General features: G+C 45.8%; 1 protein-coding gene across 1 annotated transcript in view; it reads right to left on the minus strand.

Annotated features, from left to right (window-relative positions):
- LOC5566265 (ecdysone-induced protein 74EF) overlaps positions 1–22,915 on the minus strand; it is a 67,308-nt gene extending 44,393 nt beyond the window's left edge. Inside the window, 1 exon segment of the mRNA XM_021840887.1 lies at positions 20,317–22,915. Coding sequence (XP_021696579.1) covers positions 20,317–21,247 — 931 coding nt within the window. The 5' untranslated portion in view covers positions 21,248–22,915.
- Positions 22,916–23,410: the final 495 nt, after the last annotated feature.

A 23,410-nucleotide genomic window follows, 5' to 3' on the forward strand; every position in this document is an offset into this window, starting at 1 on the left:
TTGAACGATGGAAATTGGTTTGCAATTAGTGAGATAATTGGGGATCATTTTACTCGCCGTTGGTATGGAAATTAAGCGGGGCTTAGTAATTTGTTTGAGCGAATTTCTGGGCCCCGATCTGGGTGTGAAGTCAGCTCATTGTGCGGAATCAATTTTCGGTGAAATTTGGGCTTAATTGGATTGCGTTCATGCTGTTGGGGCAGGTCGGGATAAGTGGCTCTGTTTGAATGCGAGATAATGGACTGTGGAGAAAAGGTAACCATAATTGGATTTGGAACTTTTTCTATGATCTTCACAGTGAAAGAAATTGTGTCGATTTAGTTTAGTGTTGATAGTTTCAAGGCTCAATCTGCTTTATCGATAATCACATCTGGCAACCCGTTGACCTTGTTTGTTGATTCTAACACACAAAACCGAAATAGGTCAATTCTATCAAATAATCCAACGATTCGAATAAACAATGGAGAACAGGCAATAATTCGCGCTCATAACATGCAAATATCGCCCATTTTCAGTACTCCAATAAAGAAAACAGTGAATTAAATCACCATGCCAGGAACATCAAACCCGTCACAGTCTCGCCCGTCCAATCGTGCTTAATTTTCCCACCCCTGATGTCGCATCGCCGCTTGACGGCGTTGTAACAAATTTTAATTACCATTCCAATATGGAGGTCCGATACCATTTTTTTCGCCATATATCTTGCCGTTTTGCCCTAGCTCTCGCAGGGAAGTGGACCCCGTTCGTTATGGTCGTTATTCGAGAAGGACGACGACGACGACAATGTCGCCTAATCGCGAGGACCTTTTTTCCGCCAATGTGGAGCTGCTCCTATTATTCATGAATATGGAAATATGTTTCACGCGACGTTGGTTGACGTCGACGAACTCGCCGGTCGGTCGGTCGGTAGATCCGTCGTCGTCGTCGGAGCGCACCAAGTACGACGACAGTATGGTGCAATATAAATAATAAATAACGATATGGGAGGAAAAAAGTTTGGGACAGGTCGTCGGCCTCCGCCACCGTCACCATCGCCATGGACCGCCCTTCGGAACAGGTGGACCAACAGGCGAAAAGAAAAGGGCAACTACGATGTGTTGAAAAGCTACTGAAAGCCCATCGAAGGAGGCATTGATCATCGGGGAAGCGTGGGAAGAACATAACTACTCATATAGCAGACCTTGGTGTCAGGAAAATCGATAGGTTTTCCATTTCCTTTTCCTGACCATGATGAGGAATGACGAGGAATGGGCATGGGCTTTCGATGCGTAGTTGTCATCTTCAATTGGATTGAATCCTTGTGAAGCGTGACAACATTTCGGAAGGAAGCCTTTTTCGACGCACTTAGCGAGGGAATTGAAGTAGGCGTGCAATTTCTTCTCGCCGAGGACAAGTCGGGAATTCGTTGTCGATTTGTTAGATGTTGGACGATGATACAATTTCAGAAGATGGGAGGAGCTGGATTTCCTGCGAAACAGCAATGTCATGAAATTCCAGTATCTTTTTGAAAGTTGAAATTGACGCTCAAAGAACAGACAATTAGACCCAATAGAGTTCTAAAGCCCTAGCTTAATTTTTGTACCAAACGTACCCCCAGTGGGGTTTTGTCAACGAAGTGAACGTCAAAAATGATCAAAAGTGAGAAGGTAGAAATTTCAACGCACTTTTTATATATTAAAGTTTTATTATGGAAAATACTATTTGAATTACTAAATAGTTTCAAGAACATGCCCTATCGTGTTGTTCAATGAAAACTAGATTTAATTGAAAATTTTAGAAACCTATTGTTGTAAAATTCATCGATTCAAAACATAGACACAAACGTTAACACCCGTTAACTAAAATCGCTACTTTTGGCGATCCAATACAAATTTTACTTGAACGTTTAACTGTTCAGGTCCATACTGTACATCGATGCTGAATAGTTCTGTGTAAAAATATGACATGAAACAGATGAATTTGGCACTACTCAAACGTCTAATTGATGAGCTCATGCATTCGTCCATAGTGGGTTCAAATGTCTGCTTATCTGTAGTTGTTGCTCGTAGAACTTGTTCTCTGTTTAGATTCATAAGAATAATTGAGAAAAGAACTACATAAAAGTTACCGTTCAGAACATGTTATCACAAAGAAGGCGTATATATTGAATTAAATAAAAACTTTTACACCTGCATTGGAAGGAAAATAACCATCATTGTGTCCATCTTCAAAACCAGTATTTTTTGTTCAAAATCGAAGTAGTTCAAATGAAAATCAATCTTTGCATTGCATTGCACCTGCTACCTGTAATGCTATGATAGATTTCCATGAGGACTTTCTGAATTTGGACGAAAAAACTGTATTTGTGATTGCTGATGGTGGATTATTTAGCCGTAAAAGATTAATGAGTGTGCAATTTTAATTTTGTAATTAATTTAAACTGTATTATAAACGATAATCTGTTGGTTGAACTCGAGCTAAGGAAACGAAAATGCGATAAAGTATCCAAAATACAAACTCTGACTTTGATAACCGCAATTTTAGGTAATTTTGGATGAAATTTTATTCAAGTGTATTCCTCTAACTTTGACAGCAGAATGGGTCGATAAAGTAGATTTAATAATCGATTGTCGATCATCGACAAGTAATTTGCGTGTTCGTGCAGTGAAAGCATAAAAACAGCGTTGGAGCGAAATTCGTCATCAAACGTCAACATCCCACCGCAAAATCGCTAGTGTTTGGAGGGGATTTTAACCTCCAAATTGCCAAATAACCTCCGAATCATCACCTCCAAATGAGTTCTAATTTCCTCCGTTGTATACAATATGGTGGCGCGTCGATCGTCGCAAGTTTATCGTTAAACAATCAATTCTGAAAGACAGTTCCACGTGAAAAAGTGTTCCAATCATCGACCAGAACGAAACGGACGTTACAACCGATGGTAAGTACCCTTTCAAAGAACAGAGTTTACCACCGGGACAATAAGGATTAGTCGTCGCAACGAAGAGAAACAATTTCCATGCAGTGCAACATACGGTGGCGATTGGCAAAGGAGCGATAAGCTTTTCCCACCCACCACCATGAACGCCTTCAACCCACCCCCCTCCCCCCCTCTTCTAACACGCGGTGGGTGTTGTCGGATGCCATCATCGCTCGCTACCGCAGAAGTGAAAGTGAAAATACACTTTCTCCGCCAGCAACGGATGGGATGAAACGTACCACCGTAGCACGCGATGCGACGGGGAGCCGCAGCCGTGGAAAACTAACGAGGAAAGTGAAAATCCTTCCATTTGGGAAAGCTGGGTGCCACTGTTGCTGCTACAGTCACCCCACAGTTATGGATCAAGTATGGGCCGTTTTTCAGAATAAAATATGATTGAAAATCAAGGAGAATACAACTCTGAATTCACGGTTATCTACGAAAAAGAATCGATTTCCATTACGAAAAGATCCTGGACCGACCGGGAATCGAACCCAGACACCTTCAGCATGGCTTTGCTTTGTAGCCGCGGACTCTATCCACTCGGCTAAGGAAGGCCCCGGATCAGAACACTATAACAGCAATTTATCTGCAAGGTAAACGAATGGTGTGTAATCGAAAGCATACGTTTTGGTCTTTCATTTTTGTTGTTTTATCTTTGATTCATAACTGTGATGTGGTTTTCAATACTTGATTGATTCGAAATTGATGGTACACGTAACTAAAATGTGTTTTTGCGTAATTGCAAAACTATTTTATGAGAAATTTTGTGATGAATCCCACATTGACCCATAACTGTGGGATGACTGTACCACACACTACAACTGCTGGATGATAGAGAGCTTTGGTGCACACCGGATGGAACCGGGCGGGAAACGGATCAATATGGCTAGACGACGGCAACGAGGACGACGACGGCAACGAAGAAACCAAAGTGCCAACCAGTTCAGTTGGTTCAGTGCATGTGTGAACCCACACGGGAAGCCAAACTAGTCGAGTTTTCGGTGCGTACTTCTGCCTTATGAAGATGCAACCGTGAATTGAGACTCAAACTCCAGCGTCAACTCGCCTTTGTAACCGTGGCTGAATGACAATGATTGACTGAATCGCCACCTTTTCCCCATCTAGCCGGAAGACTAATGGCAGGGTATTTCCTCGGGATTAACACTGAGCTGTTCAGTGGAGAGGTTCGGGAAAGACCGAGCACTAAGTAATTTGCTGATTGACGATAAGGTGACGGATTCTCGTTCGGATGGAAGGATTACATCCATTCGGAGAATCCACTCAGGCGACAACAATTCCTGCTGTACCGTCGTATCGGAGACCGTTCTTCGTCAGAGAAAGGTCAGGAACGGAGTCGCCCACCCACACACCCCACTTTACGACACCGCAAGGGCGTCCCAGTGAAAAATAACACATTGGGTGGGAGCTCCGGCATCAAAGTAAACATTGACAAGCAGTGGACGTTGCTGACGACAGAGTGTGCCAACAAAGTAAGCTTTGAGAAATATTAGATTATTTTTTATGATAACGAGTTGCAGTTGTTTCTGCTCGGTTGGGTAGGGTGTGTGTTATCCTTGATTTTCATCCTGCAACGAGAAACATAAACCGTAGATGCAATTTTCCGACAAGCAGACATTATGTTGCCACTTTTAGCTAAAGCAGAGGCTGCTTAGTTGAAAAGTCATCGCCATCAAAACGACAGTCGGAGAGGAAGGCGATGACGTAGAGTTGCCCGTTGTGGAGCCTTGTTTACTCACACCAACAGAAATGGAGACGACTGTGGTTTTCGGGATCCTTTCCGTCGGAAATTCCCTGGACCGATGCAGCCTGGTTGGCAGTCAGAGCAGGGAATAAAGTTTGCTTTAATTATTTATTCAGTGTTTAATTAAGCAGACGTTTATGCTTCTTTTTCTCTATAGCAAGCTACTGCGATGTTTGTTGTTAGAAAAAGTGGATCGGTTGGCGCGCGCCATTTTGTTTGCGAATTTATTAGGGAGTAAATGAACGCTGGTTCTGCTACCTAAGTAGTCCGGGGTTTTTGACGAGCTTCTAGGGGGTGCGGAAACCGAAAGCTTTCGTCAGAGAATTGAAATTGGAAGCGAGAGAGCTTGAACTGAAAATTAATTAATGTTTGATTTTTTTGCGGGTTGGCTCCCATCCTTCCCATTTTGCCGTGATCTGTGGTCTACCGAGTTGATTTGAACCAGAGGTGAAGAACCGTGAAATTTAAAGTCATATTTTTCAGAAAAAGGTGAATTGAAAGTTCTGTTGACTAATCGCGGGTAAAGAATGAGAAAAGCAGATTCCACGTGACGAGCCGCACGCGTTGTCGTTCGGTGACGATTAGGAAATCGATGCCCATCCATTTGTTTTGGTTAGTTCAAAATAAGTGAGGCCACAATCTAGGCCAAGGTTAAGTTTGACAGATTTTTCACATTTGTATCTCTCCCGGTTGCCTCCCGGTTAGCAGATAAGTGATAGTTTATTTTGGGTTTTATTTCAACGACGCAGCGCGCGTGGGAAAAGGGCCGCCACATGGCGCTGATTGCGCGCCCTAGTCTCCATCACAAAGTAGGCATCCGAAATCAATCAGTTGTCATGACAACGCGTGTCCGTAATTCCGATGGAAACTGTCAAATCAAGTCAAACGGACGTTTGTTTACATTGTGCTCGCGAAGAGCGGCACTACACTGTAAGACCAAAGTACCCTTTAAAGGGTAAAAAAGTACCCTCTTTGAGAGAAACTAGTTTAACTCATAAAAAGAGTAAAGGGCCTTTACTCATTAAAGAGTAAACCGCTTGTACGTCAAGTCAACGAGTGATTTTTACCCTCTATTCCAAATGAATTTTGTTTGGAATGAGAGTAAATTTTACTCTTTTTTTGACTTGAATATTATATGATATTAATTAATAGTAATGAATAATGTGCAGACAAATAATTGGGCGTTTTGTTTAGCAGTTTATAGAAATTTTATTAAATTAATGTTCTATATCTTGTGAGCATGCTATCTTTCATATAATTAGCTCCCGGACATGGTCGCTGTTTCTGTGTGGCGTCTCGCTTCAGGCCGCAATGACTAATCATGATGCCATATCACACCGAACATTTTGTTTAGCCGACTCATTCTGTAAGAATATCAATATTTCTTTAATTAAGAACGAGATGGGTGATAAATTTCGATTTATCACTAACCTGCAAGATACTGCTCAATAACCTGCGATCAGGATACAACTTCGGTCGCACAGAAAGATAAAGACATAAGATTTTCTTCACCCATTAAAGAGTAAACCATTGGAACTTACGAATGGGCAAAATTTACCCATTATGCAAAATTTTGAAATGCCCCTATTTTTGACAGCTTCATATATCAGAAAAAAGTGGGTATTTTTTACACCTTATAGGGTAATGTCAAGTTTACAGTGTATAGCAGCCAAGTCGCGCTCAGGCGGCCAATTGATGGTCAATAAAAGTGATAAATCGCCGCTGTATTCATCAAGGAGGCCATGCTGCGGCGGCGCATGCAAATTCGTGAGCCGCAAAACACGTTTCAACACCTTTTAGTTCCCAAAGTGTGATTCGGTCGGGTCGTTGGCAGTGGCAGTTTTTTCCGCTATTTCGTCATCGTGTGGCTATTTGGGTCTGCCCTGAAGAATCCTACAGCGACTCTGGGTGTGATTGTTGTTGGTCAGTCGGAGATTTTTCTCACCTATTGGAGAGGCGAACAAACACAGCAGGCACGATACGTAACGAGCCGCCGGATGGAACGGTGGTGGTGGTGGAAGTGTCTGATTAAATTACATCAAAAACGTTGCTGATGAATATGAATGCACACAGCAAACCGACAAAAAACTACGATGATGCGGGATGAAGTGACCGAAAGAGTGCGAAGAGCAAGACGAAGAAAACAGTCAGTCAGCGAGTCAGTCATCGCGCAGTGGAGTCGAGTCGAGTTCGAGTTGATGACGGGTTGAGTACGCAAAGTAGGCGACGAAGGAGCGGGTGGGCGGCTTGGCACCGCAGCCGCCGCCGTCGCTCGCATCAGCCGCGTGAGTCGAGCCTACAAAGTGGGTCAAGGCTTATTGTATTACAGCAAGATATACATAAATAATAGCAGTAAAAGAGAGAAAGATAGTGGCGCGGTGGAGTTGAGCAAGCTTGCACGGGAACAGGTTGGTGAGCGCGGCGGCTGAATAGTAATAATAGCGTTGAATCGATGAGTAGAGATTCGACGAAAAAATCCAATAGCGGAGTGAGCGGCAGAGACAAACCGGTGATTGGAACTATTGGTTGACGTTTTTTTTTCCTCCCGTACTTCCTATGAATCTATTGCGCACACGGAGGGGAAATAAGGTAAATGTGCTGTCATTGGAGCGGTGCTTTCTTTTCCGCATGATTGAAATGTCGCCGCCGAAGTGACAGTTCGTTATGAATGCAACGTCATTCGCCGATATCATCGCAGTTAGCCATGATCCATAAAAATCATGGAGACTCATGGTCCTTGGCTGGTTAGCGGCTGCTTGAGACGACGGACATCGGGAGTTTATTTAATTTAAGCAGAAATGAGGATAAGTTATGATTGGGGTCATTTACGATAATGGTGATCACTGCAGGCTCACCGACCGTGTCGGGTTTTGCGAGTGAAAAGTCAATCTAATGCCCATGGAGAAATGCAACTCGCCGGCCGGATGGAAGAAGTCGACAAGGAGCCGAGAGATGCAATTGCATTAAATTATATGTTTTCACTTCTACCGTCGTCATGCGACATAGAAAAAGGAAAGTTGACTGCAGTGAGCCGGAGCATTAGAGCGACAGCGGCGAGGTTAGAAACGTCTGTCGTCGTCACTTGCCTTGCCAGTCACCAGTCGGTGTGCGAATGTAAATACGGAGAGATGCAACCGTGAAAGAGATTGTCAAAACATACTTTGACCCATATTCGACATTACGGCCGTTTAAGTGTAGACGCTGCCGGCAAGTAGGCTGTGACCGCTCGGTGATTCAACGCCTGCTGATACGCTGATAGTAGATGCAAGGCGGGATCTAGTAGAGATTGGGACGCGTGGAAGTGTTAGCTTCACTTGTACTTTCATCGTATGGAAACAACTAGCTGCAAGGCCTTTTCAAGCACTTGTCGCGGTATTAATCTGCTGATGGCTATCAGCGCTGAGTGGCAGATGGTTCCTGTTTATAACTCGCGTGGGATAAAGGATGTCTTATTCGGGCAGATACAGAGCGTTTGCCTATAAGTATGGGCACGATGAACTCGATAGTTTGACAGTGTTTTGTAAACCTTGAGCTTTAGCTTGCATCTGGCGCGATTCATTATCCTCTTCCGTGGGTCACGTTCGCTACCGACCGACCGACCGACCGGTGTGATTAATGCCTAAGTCGTTCAACTCGCAATTAGCATCGTTCGAATAGAATGCGGGCAGAGATGTCACCATTCCGATTCTGTCAACGCCACTAGTGGCCATTGTTGTTTGCACTTTATTATAAAGTTGACGCCATAGCCCATCATCGTCATAGTAAGTGAGTAATAAAATTCAAATGCTTCTTTCTGTTCGCTGCGAACCGGTTGTTTTGAAATTTGCAATCGACATCCGAAGAGCGGCGAATAAAGAGAGACCCAGGGAGTGGAGAAAGACGTGGATTTTTAGAATCCGGACGGCAGTGTCAACGCTCGCTGTTCGTTGCCTAAATGGATCTTTGTGTTGTCTCGTGCGCACAAAGAATCGGCGAACGTGTCCCAGATTCCTCTGGATGATGGCGATCAAAGTCCATACGCTCACGCACACTCATCGATGCAGCTAGCGATGCTCAGCAGAACGGGTCAAGATTTTCTGAATTACTGATTCGTTGACCCTGAGAATACGTAAGCAGTTGCCGCTAGCGACGAGCGTGAGCTGTTGTCGAGTACGTGCGAACGCTCGGTTACATGCACCATCGGTAAACATTGTAGTGGAAGGCAGCGGAGCGCGATGCAAAGATACCAAGTGACATACTTTACAACGCGCCCCCCTCCGCCTGTTCCTCGACTTCCTTCAGCTCACCCGTGCACGCAGATAGTGTCACTTTCGTTGTCGTGAAAGTGAAACGCCACCAGGTCGACTTCCTATGAATGCTGTCAATCGCGCAGGCCACCGACTGCAGCTAGTTGCGGGCCATCGTTCGCTGTATTGCACTTTGAAACCGGTAGCAGTGCGAATAAAAGCCTAATAAAATATGCAGTGGTAAAGCACTGGTACTTCCTCGGCTGCATTGCAAACGCGTCGACTTTGCATCGACTTCGACTGCCTCTGTGAGGATATGCATATGCGCTCTTGCGGCTGCGGCGGCGGGTTTCGCCTCTCTTTCTCTCGCAGCTGCACAATTGCGCACGTTTATTTTTAATACAACTAATGCATCATGTCCTACTTACATCAATTTATTTACTATTTTATTCACTAAAAATGCTTCCCCCGCATTCGCACAAGGGGGAGCACTGCTGGCTACTGGCGCATGTTACCGCCCTCTGCTACTGCAGCAGGTTGCACGGCGCACGGCAGAACCAGGCGGGCAAGTGCATTACGGATGTCGTGCTGGTCGAAGGGAAGTCAAACGAACGAACTATAACCAGCGGGAGCAGCAGTTCTAGATACTATTTTTCCTGCTGGGGTTTGCCCTGTGGGGAGGATGGCATTTCGTAGCTAATTGCTAGCCACACTCGATATGACGTTACGAAACCAATCCGCACAGGATAGGCCTTCTTCATCAACAATGTCTCCCGTCAATGGAGGTTTTCCGCTGAGTGACGAACTCTCGCAAAGATTTTATCTACCCCTTAGCAACTGATTCGGTAGTTACGTCACGTCCGAACTTGCCCATTATCATCCGTCGTCGACGGCGAAAGAGAAGTAGGCGAAACAAAGACGAATTTACCTTCCGACGAAGCAACCTGAGAAAACGGAAATTCGCCAAAAACAGCGAACTCGCTGCCGGTCTCCGCCGCCCATTGTTTGTCTGCCCTACCAAAACGCTCATTTCCTCTGGTGCGTTGCCGGCGGTAATCCACTTTCGATTTCGTTCGAACGATTACCGAATTTTTCCGCCGACGATCAGCACTCGACCCATCAAAAAATTTAAATTGCCGCCGCCGCCGTCTGCCTCGACTCGTGCCTCCATCCGCAATCGTATTCGCGATCGCCATCGCCGTAGTCTCCCGCATCTCGCATCATCATCTCGACGACGACGACGACGACGGCTACGAATCGCAGCAGCAGCAGCACCACCACAGTCAAACTGACCCAGAAAGTGGCGCAAATATATTAAAATATGATTAAGTGTCTGCGTACCCGCAGTTGCCGCGCGCCCTGCACCGTCGAATGCCGCCCGAGCCCGCCCTCGCAACCGATGACAATCGCTAAACGTACCCTGCCCGAGTGCATCATCGCGTCAATGCGTACTTGATCGATTTGCCTGGCAGCGCCGCCCCATAGTGGCGGGAGGTTTTGCAATCTCGCCCGTTCGTCCGTCAACGATTCTCAAGTGGAATTCCGTGAACGCCAAACCAAACGCGATTCTGATTGACCGCCTGTTGTTTTGGAAGTTTCGTTCGTTTGATTGTTGCTGCAGTTGCTCCCAGTTCTGAGACAATCGTTCGACGGCGATGGACTGTCCGATACAGACAGGTAATTTTCGGCGGGTTATGTAAAAAACAGTTTATGCTTTAGCGTCATGTACGCGTCGTCGCATCGCATCGTTATGAGGGCGAGGCGGCGGCGGCGAGCAAGCGCGAGTGGCACACTGCGATGATGGGTTTTAATGATGGTCCGCGCGCTGTTGTTGTGGCGGAAAGAATTGCGAAATATTTGGACCTTTTTTGTGTGTACGCGGTTGGAGTGTACACACGAAATACGAAAAAGAGACGATTGTTGATTTGGATTGCGCGAACGACTGCGCGGCGCTGATGCCAGGCGGGAAATTATGCAATTTTTTTTTCTGTAGAGGCATATGCGAGTATGCGTGGACAAAATTTGTCGTGATTTAATCGCGACAAACGATTGGTAGGGCAATTGGAGGTTTGATGGCACAGCGTGGGCTGAATCTGGGTCGCCTGTTGATTGGCTGGGAATGGTCCGAAATGACAATTAGCGGAGGGCGGCGCGGCACCCAACCGAACCTAATCGGATCTCAATTGCTCTTGATAATCGGCCAAACGTGTGTGGCGTAAATTTCCGTTTCGAGTGCCGCAATCGGACCGGATTCTCGAGCTGCGCTCCGTGGCGGGCAAATTGATGTAGATTTATCCGGTTTGAGAGTGCCTTCGGCGCTAGCGTTGGTCGCAGACGTGCGGTGCTATAGGTTTCAATCATGAATCGATTTTGCGCAATTGAAACATGATGGAAAAATCACCGCAGCATGGAGACCGATGGACCATTTAGCGGTTCTCTCGTTAGCGGCCTCAGACGCACAACTGTCAGTACGAAACATGAAGCTCTCTGAACACAGACAGACGCATTCCGAAGCGAGTGATTCATTCAAGTGCGCTGTTGCAACCAGCAATGTTGAGCGGAAGAATGTGAAATTCATCGAGGATTTCCAGATAAAATTTATGGATTGCCGCGGTTGGACGTGACGCGATTGGAATAAATTTGATCGCTTCCTGTCGTCTAGCCATCCGTGCAGAACAACGCGGGAGCGGGATTCAAAGCGGGATAAACGCCACGCAACTGTCAAAATTGATTTTTCACCGTTCGCGCGATTGAATAAACAATCCTGGGTTCGATCGTTAAATGCCGCACGCGGTAAATCTGCGCAATCGACGACAGTCGTTAAAATTAGGCTACCGTGTAACAACTTCCGAGCGGAATGAACGTGTGTGTCCCGAGTGCGTTTATGGGCTATCATATTTTACATGACATCTTGCCCCGTACCGCAGGAAAACAGTAGCAGAAACGGTTTGATTTATATTGGTTCCGAAGCCATCAGGATCAGGATCGTAAAAGGTCGTAAAACTCGGGCGCTCGGGCCGTTTCTTGGGATTGTTAAAATACGAAAAACAATAAAATCTCAAGTGTCAGGAGATTTCCCATACGCAAGGAGCGCATAAAGAGTGTGTTAATTGTTGCGTTGCAGTGTCGAGTGCAAATTTGTAACGGCTTTTTAATCCAGTGCAGTTTGATTCTGCGACGGCCTACTTCGAGTGCGAGAGAGGCTTCCCTTTTTTGGGCTTACTGCGATCATTGGCGGGATGACGACTTCGAGGGCTACTGGAAGCGGAGGAAAAGGTTTTATGACTAAATATTTAATATTTATGACTTTGTTTCTTTTGCAGTCAACCAGCTAGAGTGAGTGACGTTGAGGTGGTCGGGGACACCGCCACCATCGTCGTCGTCAGCTGGATGGTCGTACTTTACCCGAGTGGAGCCATGGAAACGGGTAAGAATAAAAAATAACAAATATTTTTATGTTTTTATTATGCTTAAGGATGTTCGAGACCTTCTGCTTTTTTTTTTCTCTTACTTGATATGCGGGTACCGGAACCCGCCGAAGAAAGCGTGTGTAATGAAATCACGATGAATCCGTAAGGATCCGCCACGGCGCACAGAAGGAAGGCCAGTGGCGGTAAAAGTTTTACCGATTTGCTTATTTTGTGTCACAAAATGGTACTGAAAGGTTATATTCTCACAAATGAAAAGAAAACGATAACTATGTATCAGATTGAAAGACGTAACACTAAAAACGAATTGCGGGCGAAATCTCCGTCATTAAAACTCAATGGTAAGAGTACTGTAGTTTGACAACCGGCTACTAGATTACGGTAGCGTTCAAACGTCAAACGCGAACAAAAACAACCAACCTACCAATCGTTGAAAAGGTGTCAATGGAAAGTGAACAGAGTGTTACGTCTGTTTGTTTATGGTTAGGTGATTTGTTTTTTATAAATCGGAATGATCAAAATTACTCGACTGAAGTGGATTACTATAGGCAACTTGATTGTTTTGATTTTGTATGAGATTTTAACATGTACTGGCCTTGTCTACAACATTTATGGAAGAGTGAAAAAATAGATAAAGATTTTTGTGCAGAGAACCTTAGAACCATAATAATTTTCAACCAAAAATCGCAAATCAATTGTCTGTGTATCGTTTCGTAAAAAAGGATCTTTGATCTGTCAAAAAAGTAAGGTTAAAGCGTTGCTTTCAGTAACTTCATGGTCGCCCCGGCTTAACTCCAAGACAGCTAACCGCTCTCACTAGGTGGATTAATCTCAAATTTTTCTCCGTGTCTGTTTCTGAAACCTTTTTTATAGCTTTTTGATATCAAGAACCTTCCGAGAGCGGTGGAAAATGAAATCCGGATTCCGGAAAACAGACAGTGGCGGTGGCTTCCACACGTGAACGGAAGAACGAGCTGTAATAAAGATTTAGTGGAAGCTTCCTCTCCTCGGGGAACAGAAGTTGCAACGGAAGATTCGTGCGGATACAGAGAGAGAGAGAGACGAGCATACAAAGGAAGCGATGAGCCACCAAAGGATCTTGATTAAAACTACGCCGGAATTCGAACGGAAAAAAAGATTGCTACAGCAGGAAGTGCTGTGGATGACAGTTGAATTACAACAAGTTAGTGACCGTTTGTGGAGGTGTGGAGGCGAACGCTACAGGTGAGTTTGCTATAGTGGATCCCCGCTAGTTCGATAAGAGCACACATCATATGCTTTGCAGTCACTTCGCTCTGGCAAGCGAATTGAGTAGAAATGCAACAAAATCGGAAAATCGGGGATCTGCTGTACAAAAGGTCCCTCAGTGAGCGGCTGGGTCGGCATGGAGGAGACGCAAGTCGGATGCAGTTCTGTGCAAACGAGAAAAATACGACGACGGCGGCAAACGGAGAAGTGAACACACTGAGAGGCCTCCCTGTGTGCAAAATAAGTGAGTAAACGCTTTTTTTCGCTGTGTGTGCTTCTGCACCAGCAATCTTAGAGCGACGAGACAACATTCATGCACTGCTGCTGGGCCGTGTGATGTTTATATAAAAGTTAAATAACCTTGTCCTGGATTGTTTTTATTAGCGTGAAAAGCAAGTAGTGTGTATGGTTATATAACGACACTAGCACGAGACACTATATGGCACTCGCAGTGCCGGCGCCTACTATGGGCGGCTAGAACGATTCCGTCATTCCGGATGGGTACCGAGAATCGATGCTGGATGGCAGCCACGCCACACTCGCTACCTGGAATAGACCCTTCACTTTGATTTCCAGACCATCCTCCAGATATCGGAGAAAAACTTTCACCAGAAGTTTTCCGAAGAAATCCACCGTCTGGTAGCAGGCCCGGGAGATAGTACGCTTCCTGCGAATGTACAACATTTACAATTCATGAAGCGGCAATGCGAGGCAACGGAAGCCAACGTCGTCCCGCTGCCAGAGAAGGCGACATGCTTTTACGATAATTTTATCTCATTTTCATTTTAATGTCAATTCAATTCGTCTCATCCGCTTCGGCGGCTGTAATGATGCGAGTGAACGTGCCCAGCGCATTTCGTAGAATTTGACAATTGAAGCAGCCGTCAATTTGACAGATTGAAATTCCAATCGATAATATGGAATCGAAAGCGAGCCAATGTGTTAGAGATTAAAGAGACAGTTTTGGCCCTGGCTTAGTAGGCGTTTAAGATTTCGGTGATCGTTTAGCACTTCAGTGTGAACAGCGTGGTTCGAGGCGAGACAAGGGGAATCAAATTACGCCATTTCACTCGCCGTTGAACGTTGTCCACACCGGACGGCTACGCTTCAGCTACAGGTAAGTGAAGCCTGCCGAATCAATTAGCGCCCCCAGTCGGATGTCATAATGACACACTGGGTTGCGGCGAAAGAGCAGCAACCGGACAGGTCATCCGGTACGGTCGATGCATGTGGGAAGTCGACACAATCCACGGTGTTGCGTCGCATTATGCAATGTCGGCGCTCTAATTTTTCGAGCGGAAAGATGCTCCACTGAAGAAACTTCCAACCCCGAAAAGTGGAACAATGAAGACGTCAACCGTCGCAGTAGGCCGAACTGGAAGCGGATGGAGGAAAGGAAAAAATTTGAATACGTAACACAAATTAATTTGTTAACTCATCGACCATGACCTACCCCTCTCTCGCTGTCTTGCTCGGTCGGCCGCAAGCAGAGCTGTATGTGATTGTTTTCGAGCAAGCATTACAATATTCTGTTTCGAACGAATGTCAATTTCTCCAGTACGTGTCAAAATTAACTAATCAGATGTGTTTTGCCGGACTATGTGGGGTGCTGCCGATGACAACATGATGGAAAATAACTTCAAGGAGGAACGCGGCCACGTGAGCGGAACGCGACACGATTCGGTACCGTGCCGCGCGGGTGTCGTAAAAATGTCGCGAAATTTCTCCGTGTCCGGCTGTTCGACAGAGAAAAAAAGCAACTAATTTACTGTAGGGGAAGCGTGGACTACGAGGCCAATAGGTAAATAAAAGCCAAATGAGAAAATACCCGAACGTGATGTTTGTGTCACCTGAAGTGTTTGTGTTCCTCCCGTCGCGCTTATTACACTTCACGTTTGGATAGTTTTCTCGAACGATAGGGAAAAAGACCAGGAGCCGAATCTCTTTAATCTGATTAAACATTGATCCTCTTAAGCTGTTCGCTACCTGCTGTAAGACGGCGACGGTCCCATCGGACCGTTTCCCGCTCGATTTCATCTGAAAGACTCCCAAAATGCATTGTTTTGGCTGGGAAAATGTAGTTTCCGATGTAAAGCTGTGAATTTCGGCGCATTTACAACTTTTTTTTTTGCATTTCAGGTAGCTTTACAATTGTAGGTGAAAATTTGATCAGTGTACCCTTCTTTATCGCCGCTGCACATCGCACCGGCAGTAATTCGAACGCCAGGCGAAATCAAACCACAGTATGCGTTGCGTTGACGAAAGAAAAGGAAGTCTTCTAACTGTCACCGGCAGCCGTCAAAAAACGCAGACTGCGGGTGCGTCGACTCATCTTCCCCGTAACGGGACATCTTTTCACATTAAATTGGTACGAGACAGTTTCGGCAAAAAGTGAACAACTGGCTCAATTGGTAATAAAAAAAAAAACGCAAAGAGGAGAATCAAAGACCCGGTTTTACGGTTTCCCGCAATTCTTAGCGACGCGATGACAAAATTCCTCTCGATTGCAGCAGCAGCGAGCGGTAATTCTTCGGAATGAATACTCCTGGCTTTGTGGAAAGAAGAATCATTGGGCGAAGACGACGGCTGTGGCAGCAGAAGTTGAAACAAAAACAACTTCCAGAATTGGAGCGAACAAATAATAATGGAATGAAAACATCGTTTGCTGCACGCACACACATACACGCACGCAAAGTTGAGCAAAAGGCGGCGGTGGTGACGATGGAATGTGTGCAAATTGTTGAAAGACGCATCCGCCGCCGCCGTCAGCCGCCCTTCACTGAGCCAGAAATTGCGTACGAATTTCATAAGAGAACGCTTGTGAATTGATTTCTTGACTGGTTTTCTCTCTTTCATAAGACTCTTATGAAACACAAAACGTCCGATATTCACAAGAAATTCTTGTCGTTATTATTAGAGATCTTATGAATATCTTTATTTTTCTAAATTCAAAGAGCGATTCTCTAAATACATAATGGTCCTAAAGAATTCCATAATTGATATCTATGATCCTTCATAAGAGTATCTTATGATATTATACCTATTTGTATTATGAACGCAATGATCGATGAAAGTTCACAAGTTTTTCTTATGAGTCTCATTAGATGCTTCTTATGTCTTTATTCCAAAAGAATTTCGTATGAAATTCTTACGTGGATTTTGATAGGAAGTCGACTGTTTTTCACAAGTGTTACTAATCATTGTCATACGCGCGCTTATGAATCTCAATCGTGAATATTTTGTTATTAGCATCTCTCCACGTAATTCATAAGATTTTCGTATGAAATTGTTAAGAAAATCGTACTCCATTAGATTGTCTTATGAATGTCAATGATCAATGCGTTTGATATCCAAAAAGAGTTTCTTATGGAATTATATCTGTCTATGTAATGAGTGTTATTTCATAAGTCTGTTGTGGAATGTTATAAGATTCTCGAATGAAGAACAAAATCCTTCTTATGTCGTTATTCCATAAGAAATTCTTATGTACCTCATACGTTCCGTTTCCTCAGTGTTTATCTCCCGCACATGGAGCGGATCAATGCGTGCGAGTGTGTTTATGCTTGTTTTCGTCGTCGGTTTCTTTCGAGGGCCGATCCTTTGTTTTTGCATAGGCAAACGTCAAATGTATCGACAACAGGCAGTAGGCGAGCGGGCGGCTGTTAGTCAGTGCAGTTGTTACCAAGAGCGAGATTAATTTGGAAGAGCGTTCCGCTACTGTGCGTTGGCGCGGGGGAAATCTGATAGTGGGATCCATCAACCGAGCGGAACTGTCTCTACACTGTAATAAAATCGCTGAAGGAAGCGTGGAATTCCAACATGCAATTTTCGAGAGGAGCGTGCTGGGCGGAGGCTGTTAGCAGGTGAGCGATTTGTTAGACTTTCTTGGAACATTTCAGAAGCTTCATGTATCATTGGGAAAAGACAAAGAAAGTTCGATTTCAGCGGGTTGCAAAAAAAAAACCGACGTTGCGAACGATGGGGGCTCGCTGGAAATAACCCGTTTCGCGGGGAGAACCGAAGAATCGTGCAAACAAACAAGTAATCATTTCTTGTTTTTCCTGTGCCTACTTGGGTCATCAACGTTTGCTCGGTTCGCCGCCTGCTATGATTGTGTGAATGTTGGTGCATTAACGTTGGCGATTCTTCCCGTCTTCCCGACGACGGATCGACGGACGGACGGATGGCGATGAGTGAAGTTTTGCCTTTTCTGCCTCCGCTTTTGCTGGGTGTGTATTTCGCGCGGTGGCGATAGTGATTGTAATGAAAAAGACCTTGAACTTGAAACGACGGTACAATCTCTCGCTTGTGCTCTCTCTGTGTGTGGACGAACCGCCGGCAGGCAGTAAGGCCGGACGCATACACACTTTCTCGCATCGTTCGCCGATGGGGACCGGACTCGTCGGGAGCAAGTTGTTCGACCGGTTGGGGAGCAGCGGGGTTGGGGAATGGGACGTCGGAAACAAGAAAAAATGGCAACACATTTACGAGACGCACGATTGGGACCAGAAACCACTAACGATTGTTTGCAGTGGATGGAGAAGCAAGGCAGAAGGTGTCTTGGGGCAAATGCTTGGATAACGAACGGACGAAGGAGCGGCGGATGCAAATCCGAAGAAGACGGACAAGTTTTTCTTGTGTGGATTTCTCAGTGGGTTCGGCGGGTGAAGCAAAGGTGGAGGCAGCAGTTGGCAGACGGAAAGGAGGAAACAGAAAAGACGGAAAGGCATTTTAAACTTGCAGCCCTGAGTTGTGTAATGGGCACACCAAGGCAGATCAATGGCAGAAGTGGTGGAGTGCTCTCATACACGGGAGAAGGTGGGTTCCTTCATACGAGCGCTTACATATATCGTTGATGTGTAGGAAGTTGTGTTTCCAGAGGCTGAATAAGGATGACGTTGCGACGGCTGACACGAAACGGAAGCAAGGAAGCGGACTTTTCGTAGATTATTTACGATTTCCTTATGTGTTCACTACATGTGTGTTGTACCGCATGTGGAGGGTCTTGTTCCATGTAGCCGAGGCCGGCTTCTTTTTAGTTGCTGGAGCCCAAAGTGTGTCAAGAAAGTTTAGGAAGATTTTCCTTTTGCCCTTGGGGGGCTTTTTCCGCTGTTTTCCGGTGACTGTCAAAGCCACAGAAACGGTTCGCAGTCGGAAATTTCTCCGCTATTGATTTTTCACTCGAAGTTGAAAGCTCAAGAGCTGCCAAAGTGGCTACCGTCGGATGTCTGTGCTTGACTGTGCGTGTTGTTGCCAGGTCTAGCGGAAAGAGGAGACAGAACTTTTCCGGAGGCACCAATGCAAGAAGAAATGATGTATCACATTTCCTACTTGCCCGTGTGGCGTCGTGAGTAAACATTAAGTCTAATGTGAATATGATATTCCACGCGTCTGGATCCATCAGGGCGTGGCTGCCGCCGAGTGTCAGAAGAAGTAGGTCACTGCTTCCGAAGGAACAAGATCGGCTTGCAAACTTCCCATGGCGGATTCATTTCCATGTAATTATGCGGAAAAGTATCAATTATGCTAATGCCACTCGTCATCGATTGATTGATTCAGTGATGCGAAAAATTCTTCACATCAACCGGAGAGCGAAAGGGTTGCGTACGCGCACCCTTTCGAAGCGGTTGTTTTCCGCCAAACAAAGTTTCCCGACTTCAATTAAGGATTTCGTTCCACTCTTGAAAGGAACCCCTTTTTGTGAGTGCGAGCCTTTGGCGGTGCGCAGCGGGTATCGAACCATGTGGGTTAGGGGAAATCGTCACAAGAATGTGGGTCATAAGAGGGTGCTTCGGGGATCGCCGTTTAAACATCGAGAAGTTGGAAAATCTTGAGAACCAATACTGATGTTGACAATTGAGAATGACTGTTTGGCAATTTGTCAATAGGGGTTTGTATCCAGTTTTTAACGAGCACTGGTGGCCGCTACAAGAAAGCTCGCTTTCTGGTAGGGATCGTACGATCTGATGTATTAATTGGGTAATTTGACAGCTGATCGATAAGTTTAGTGATCAATCTTATCGATTTGTTGTTAAACGACACAAGTCAGATAGCTTGATCCCTACCAGAAAACGAGCTTGCTTTTGGCGGACATAAGAGCTCGTGTGAAGATGGATAGGAAACTATTCTTCATACAAGCTTTTGGAAGGGAGTAAGGTTATGAAAGTCAATCTCATCAGAATTGTGCAGCGCAGCAAATATTTTTTAATGTTTTTTATTTAATCAAAACGGCAATGTTCGATGTTAAACAAAGCTTTCTAGGAGCGCTTATGGCTAACAGAAATAAGCTTGCTTTCTGGTAACGTATTTTTCAACGGTTTTCTGATAAAGGTGAAACGATCTGAAACTTGGGATGTATTGTTCGACAGCTAATCGATTAACTGTTAAACGAATCATGCAAAACCTGAGATCGTTTGATTCTCACCAGAAACAGAACTTGTGGCCGCCCTCAAAGCATGTTACATAGCTCTGGATAGCTATGACCTTTGTCAAGGTCAATGTTAGAGGAGGGACAGAGAGTCTTTCGTTGAAAAACCACATTTTAGGTGTCCATAATGAAGTCTGTAATCTCGTTACAGGTTTCAGGAAACAAGACAGAACCTGTCCAACACCAGTTCGTGTCCTAATGAACTTCAAGTCAGACATTGTACATTGAATTTTCAGTGTTTCCCATCGTTCTAGCATACTTACAGTATCGCTTCATCAGACTTTTCTTGTAGGGCCGCCCTTGTCGGTCGCGGGGCACTCCATCGGAGTCGAGTCCCGCCGAATCGTCCGAATCGCTGCCGCCAGAGTCCTTTCGTTCTCGCTGCTGGATCTTCATCGACAGATCCAGCGGCCTGTCCGGGTCATCTCGGCCGCCGTCTTCCTCCTCGGACTTGGGATAGTGGTCTGTATCGCCCCCAGCCTGGCTGTCGCTGTAGTCCGAGTCGGGATCGTTATGTAGGCTGTCACGGCGTTTCAAGAGCCGCCGCCTGTGGTAGCTACTGCTGTAGTGATGGTGACGGTCCTCTTTGGGAGCTTCGTCATCGTATTGCGGCCGGCGGTGGTAGTGCCGTTCCCGATCGTATTCGTCTTCATCCGGTTCGCCTCCGTGATGGGGCTGGTAGCGTAGAGCGTGGTGATCGCGGTAATACTGAGAAGCCACCTGTTGATCGTCTTCGATCGATCCACGGCGTAGCGGATGTTCTTCTTTGATGCATCGGATAATGTTTCGTTCCTGGATTACTGACGTGATTCGGTGATGTTGATGCGTAGGAGTGACCGGAGGTGTTTGCGAACGAGGTCGGTAGTAGGAATCTGGGACTTCGGGCGAGGCTTCCCGTACGTGATGTCCGATGTAGGTTGCTGGCGGAGTGCTTGGTCGAGAACGGGGTTCTCGTTTGTAGTGTGGCAGATCTTCGTGGAAAGATGAACGGCGGAACATGATTCGGGATGGCTGCTCTTCGATGGGATATTCTCGTTCAACGGGAAGGTGAGTCTGATGGATCGGCGGAGATGGTGAAGGACTCTGCGCAGGCGGTGAAGGAGTGGTTGATCGCGGCGAAGAACCAGGCCCATGATCTGCGGTCGTTTGTTGGCCACCCCCGAAGTGGGGTGACATGTGCTGCAGCATCATCATTGCAGATGGCAGCACTGGAGGTTCACTGTTTGATCTGTTCTATTGGACTTTATGTTTTTTTTTTTTGTAAATAGGTCTGTTTTTCTGGTTTGTGTTTTTGAACTGACACTTTGCACTATTGTTTTCAACAAATTATTTTGTGTTTCAACAGATAGAGATAAATTTTCACTAGTAGAGGCTCTTTAATAATTGGCTACAACATTCTTCTTGCTTAACTACAAACACTATTGGCTAGAGATAATGATTCTAGGGGGTCGATTATTAATGCGGTGTTCATTTTCCTATATAACTGTAATTATAGTCCGATGTTGTTCTTTATTATGTCAAGTCGATAAACTTGTAATTAAGTGGAGCATTTTTGTGGGCACCACTTTGCTTCATTTGCTAGCGGTCGCGCGTTCACACCTTTCTGGTTGCGCCTCGTTAGCACGTTTAGTAATTATTGTATTGACGAGTCGGAGCTGCGGCAGCACTTTCTGGTTCCGTGGATTACTGCTAGCTACTGTTGCCACAATCCCTGAGTCACGGAGACACACTTTTTGCTGCTTCACTTGCGGACCGGAAAGAGTGTCCATTCATCATAATTTTTTCACCGTTCTTCCGGTATTACCGGCGGCCACCCAAAACATTCGTTCGGTCGCACACGCACACACGGCCGCCCCAAAAATAGGCCGTTCGGCTCCGTACCCCAAAGCCCGTCAAACAGGATCACAATAATCCTTTTACACTTTTGGTTGTTTTTTTTTTCTTGCCTCACACTTGATATTATTTTCACGGCCGTCCTTCGGCGACGGAGCTCGGATTCACTTGTGCACACCGACTGCCAAAGGCTTCACGCCCGTCCGCCCGATTTTCCAGAGTTTTCACTTTCAACTTGGGTTCGGCGGCGGGTTCGGGACCAACCAACCCGCGATTGGGGACGACCGACAGAATCCGACCGTCGTCCTTTTCACTTTTGTTCGGCTCTCGCGCTTATGTCTCTGTGTCTGCGTGCTCTTGCCAACTCTGCGGAGGAAAATTTCACTTTTCACTGTGTTCTTGAGAGTCCCACCTCCACGACGACGCCCGATACCCCACTGGGATGAGACGAGTCGGCTGGCAGCTCAACGTCTGCCCGATGTCTGTCTTTCACTTCAACAAGCCGCTTCAACAGAGTCATATGATACCGAGAACACCCGGAGTTGTCAAGAGCGCGGGGAAAATTCGATTTTCTTCCACAACATCTGAGGGGTATTGATTACGAGAATTTGGTTTTGCTTGGTAAAAACACTGTTTTTTATTCTGGTTAAATCTTCTGAGGTAGACTCTTTGTAGCTTTCTGTATTTGCAAAAAACGGTGATGGAAACCACTGATTCTATTCTTCGGTCCGTTCTGTTTTGGACGAGTTTTGGTCACTTGGTTGGGTTAGATTCTAGTTGCACCTGAACGGAAACACAAGACTCAACGGAACAAAAAAAAAAAATCTACCGGGAAATTCTTTTCAGACTGCGACAACTCGCGAAGTCACGGTTCTTGTCCCGTGGTTCTCTTAATTTTCTTCAATCAACTAAACAGGAAAATATAAAGCTCTATATGTGTATAAAAATCGTTTTGAACAACGATATAAAACAAAACGCGTATTCACACGATCCGTTCTCGAATCGGAATGACGAAACGATACAAGAAATGACAGCTCTGTACTCCGACCTTCCTCTACTTTTCCAAAGCAGCATTCAGTATAGGTTGCGCGAGAGTCGCCCGACGGCAACCCGAGAGAGAGAGAACGAACCGCGCGAACCAGCCGCCGAACGAACAAAGAGAATCCTCTCTCAGCCACCAGTAGACGAAAATCGCAGCAAGCGACGATTTGCAATCCCAGCAGCACACATCCCGTTCGCGTTGCACCGACCGACGGCCGTCTATCGCCATGCACCAGCGTGCGGAACCAGCGCCCATTGCTCTCCCAACACACTCGCCTGCCGCGCGCACTAGTGTTGGTGTATGAAAAGGGAAACTTTCCGTGTCCGTACACGGAAAATTTGCATTCTTTTCTGCGCCCGCTGCATTCGCTCGTTCGTTCGTGTTGGAATGGGGGGCCTAAACGAAATCGAAAACTGGCGCAATCGCCGACCGCGAGAAAATAGGCGAGCGAAGCGCTCTCGCGAATAGCGGCACAAAGAGGA

The sequence above is a fragment of the Aedes aegypti genome, chromosome 2 (genome assembly GCF_002204515.2).
Source record: "Aedes aegypti strain LVP_AGWG chromosome 2, AaegL5.0 Primary Assembly, whole genome shotgun sequence".
NCBI classification, from domain to species: Eukaryota; Metazoa; Arthropoda; class Insecta; order Diptera; family Culicidae; genus Aedes; species Aedes aegypti.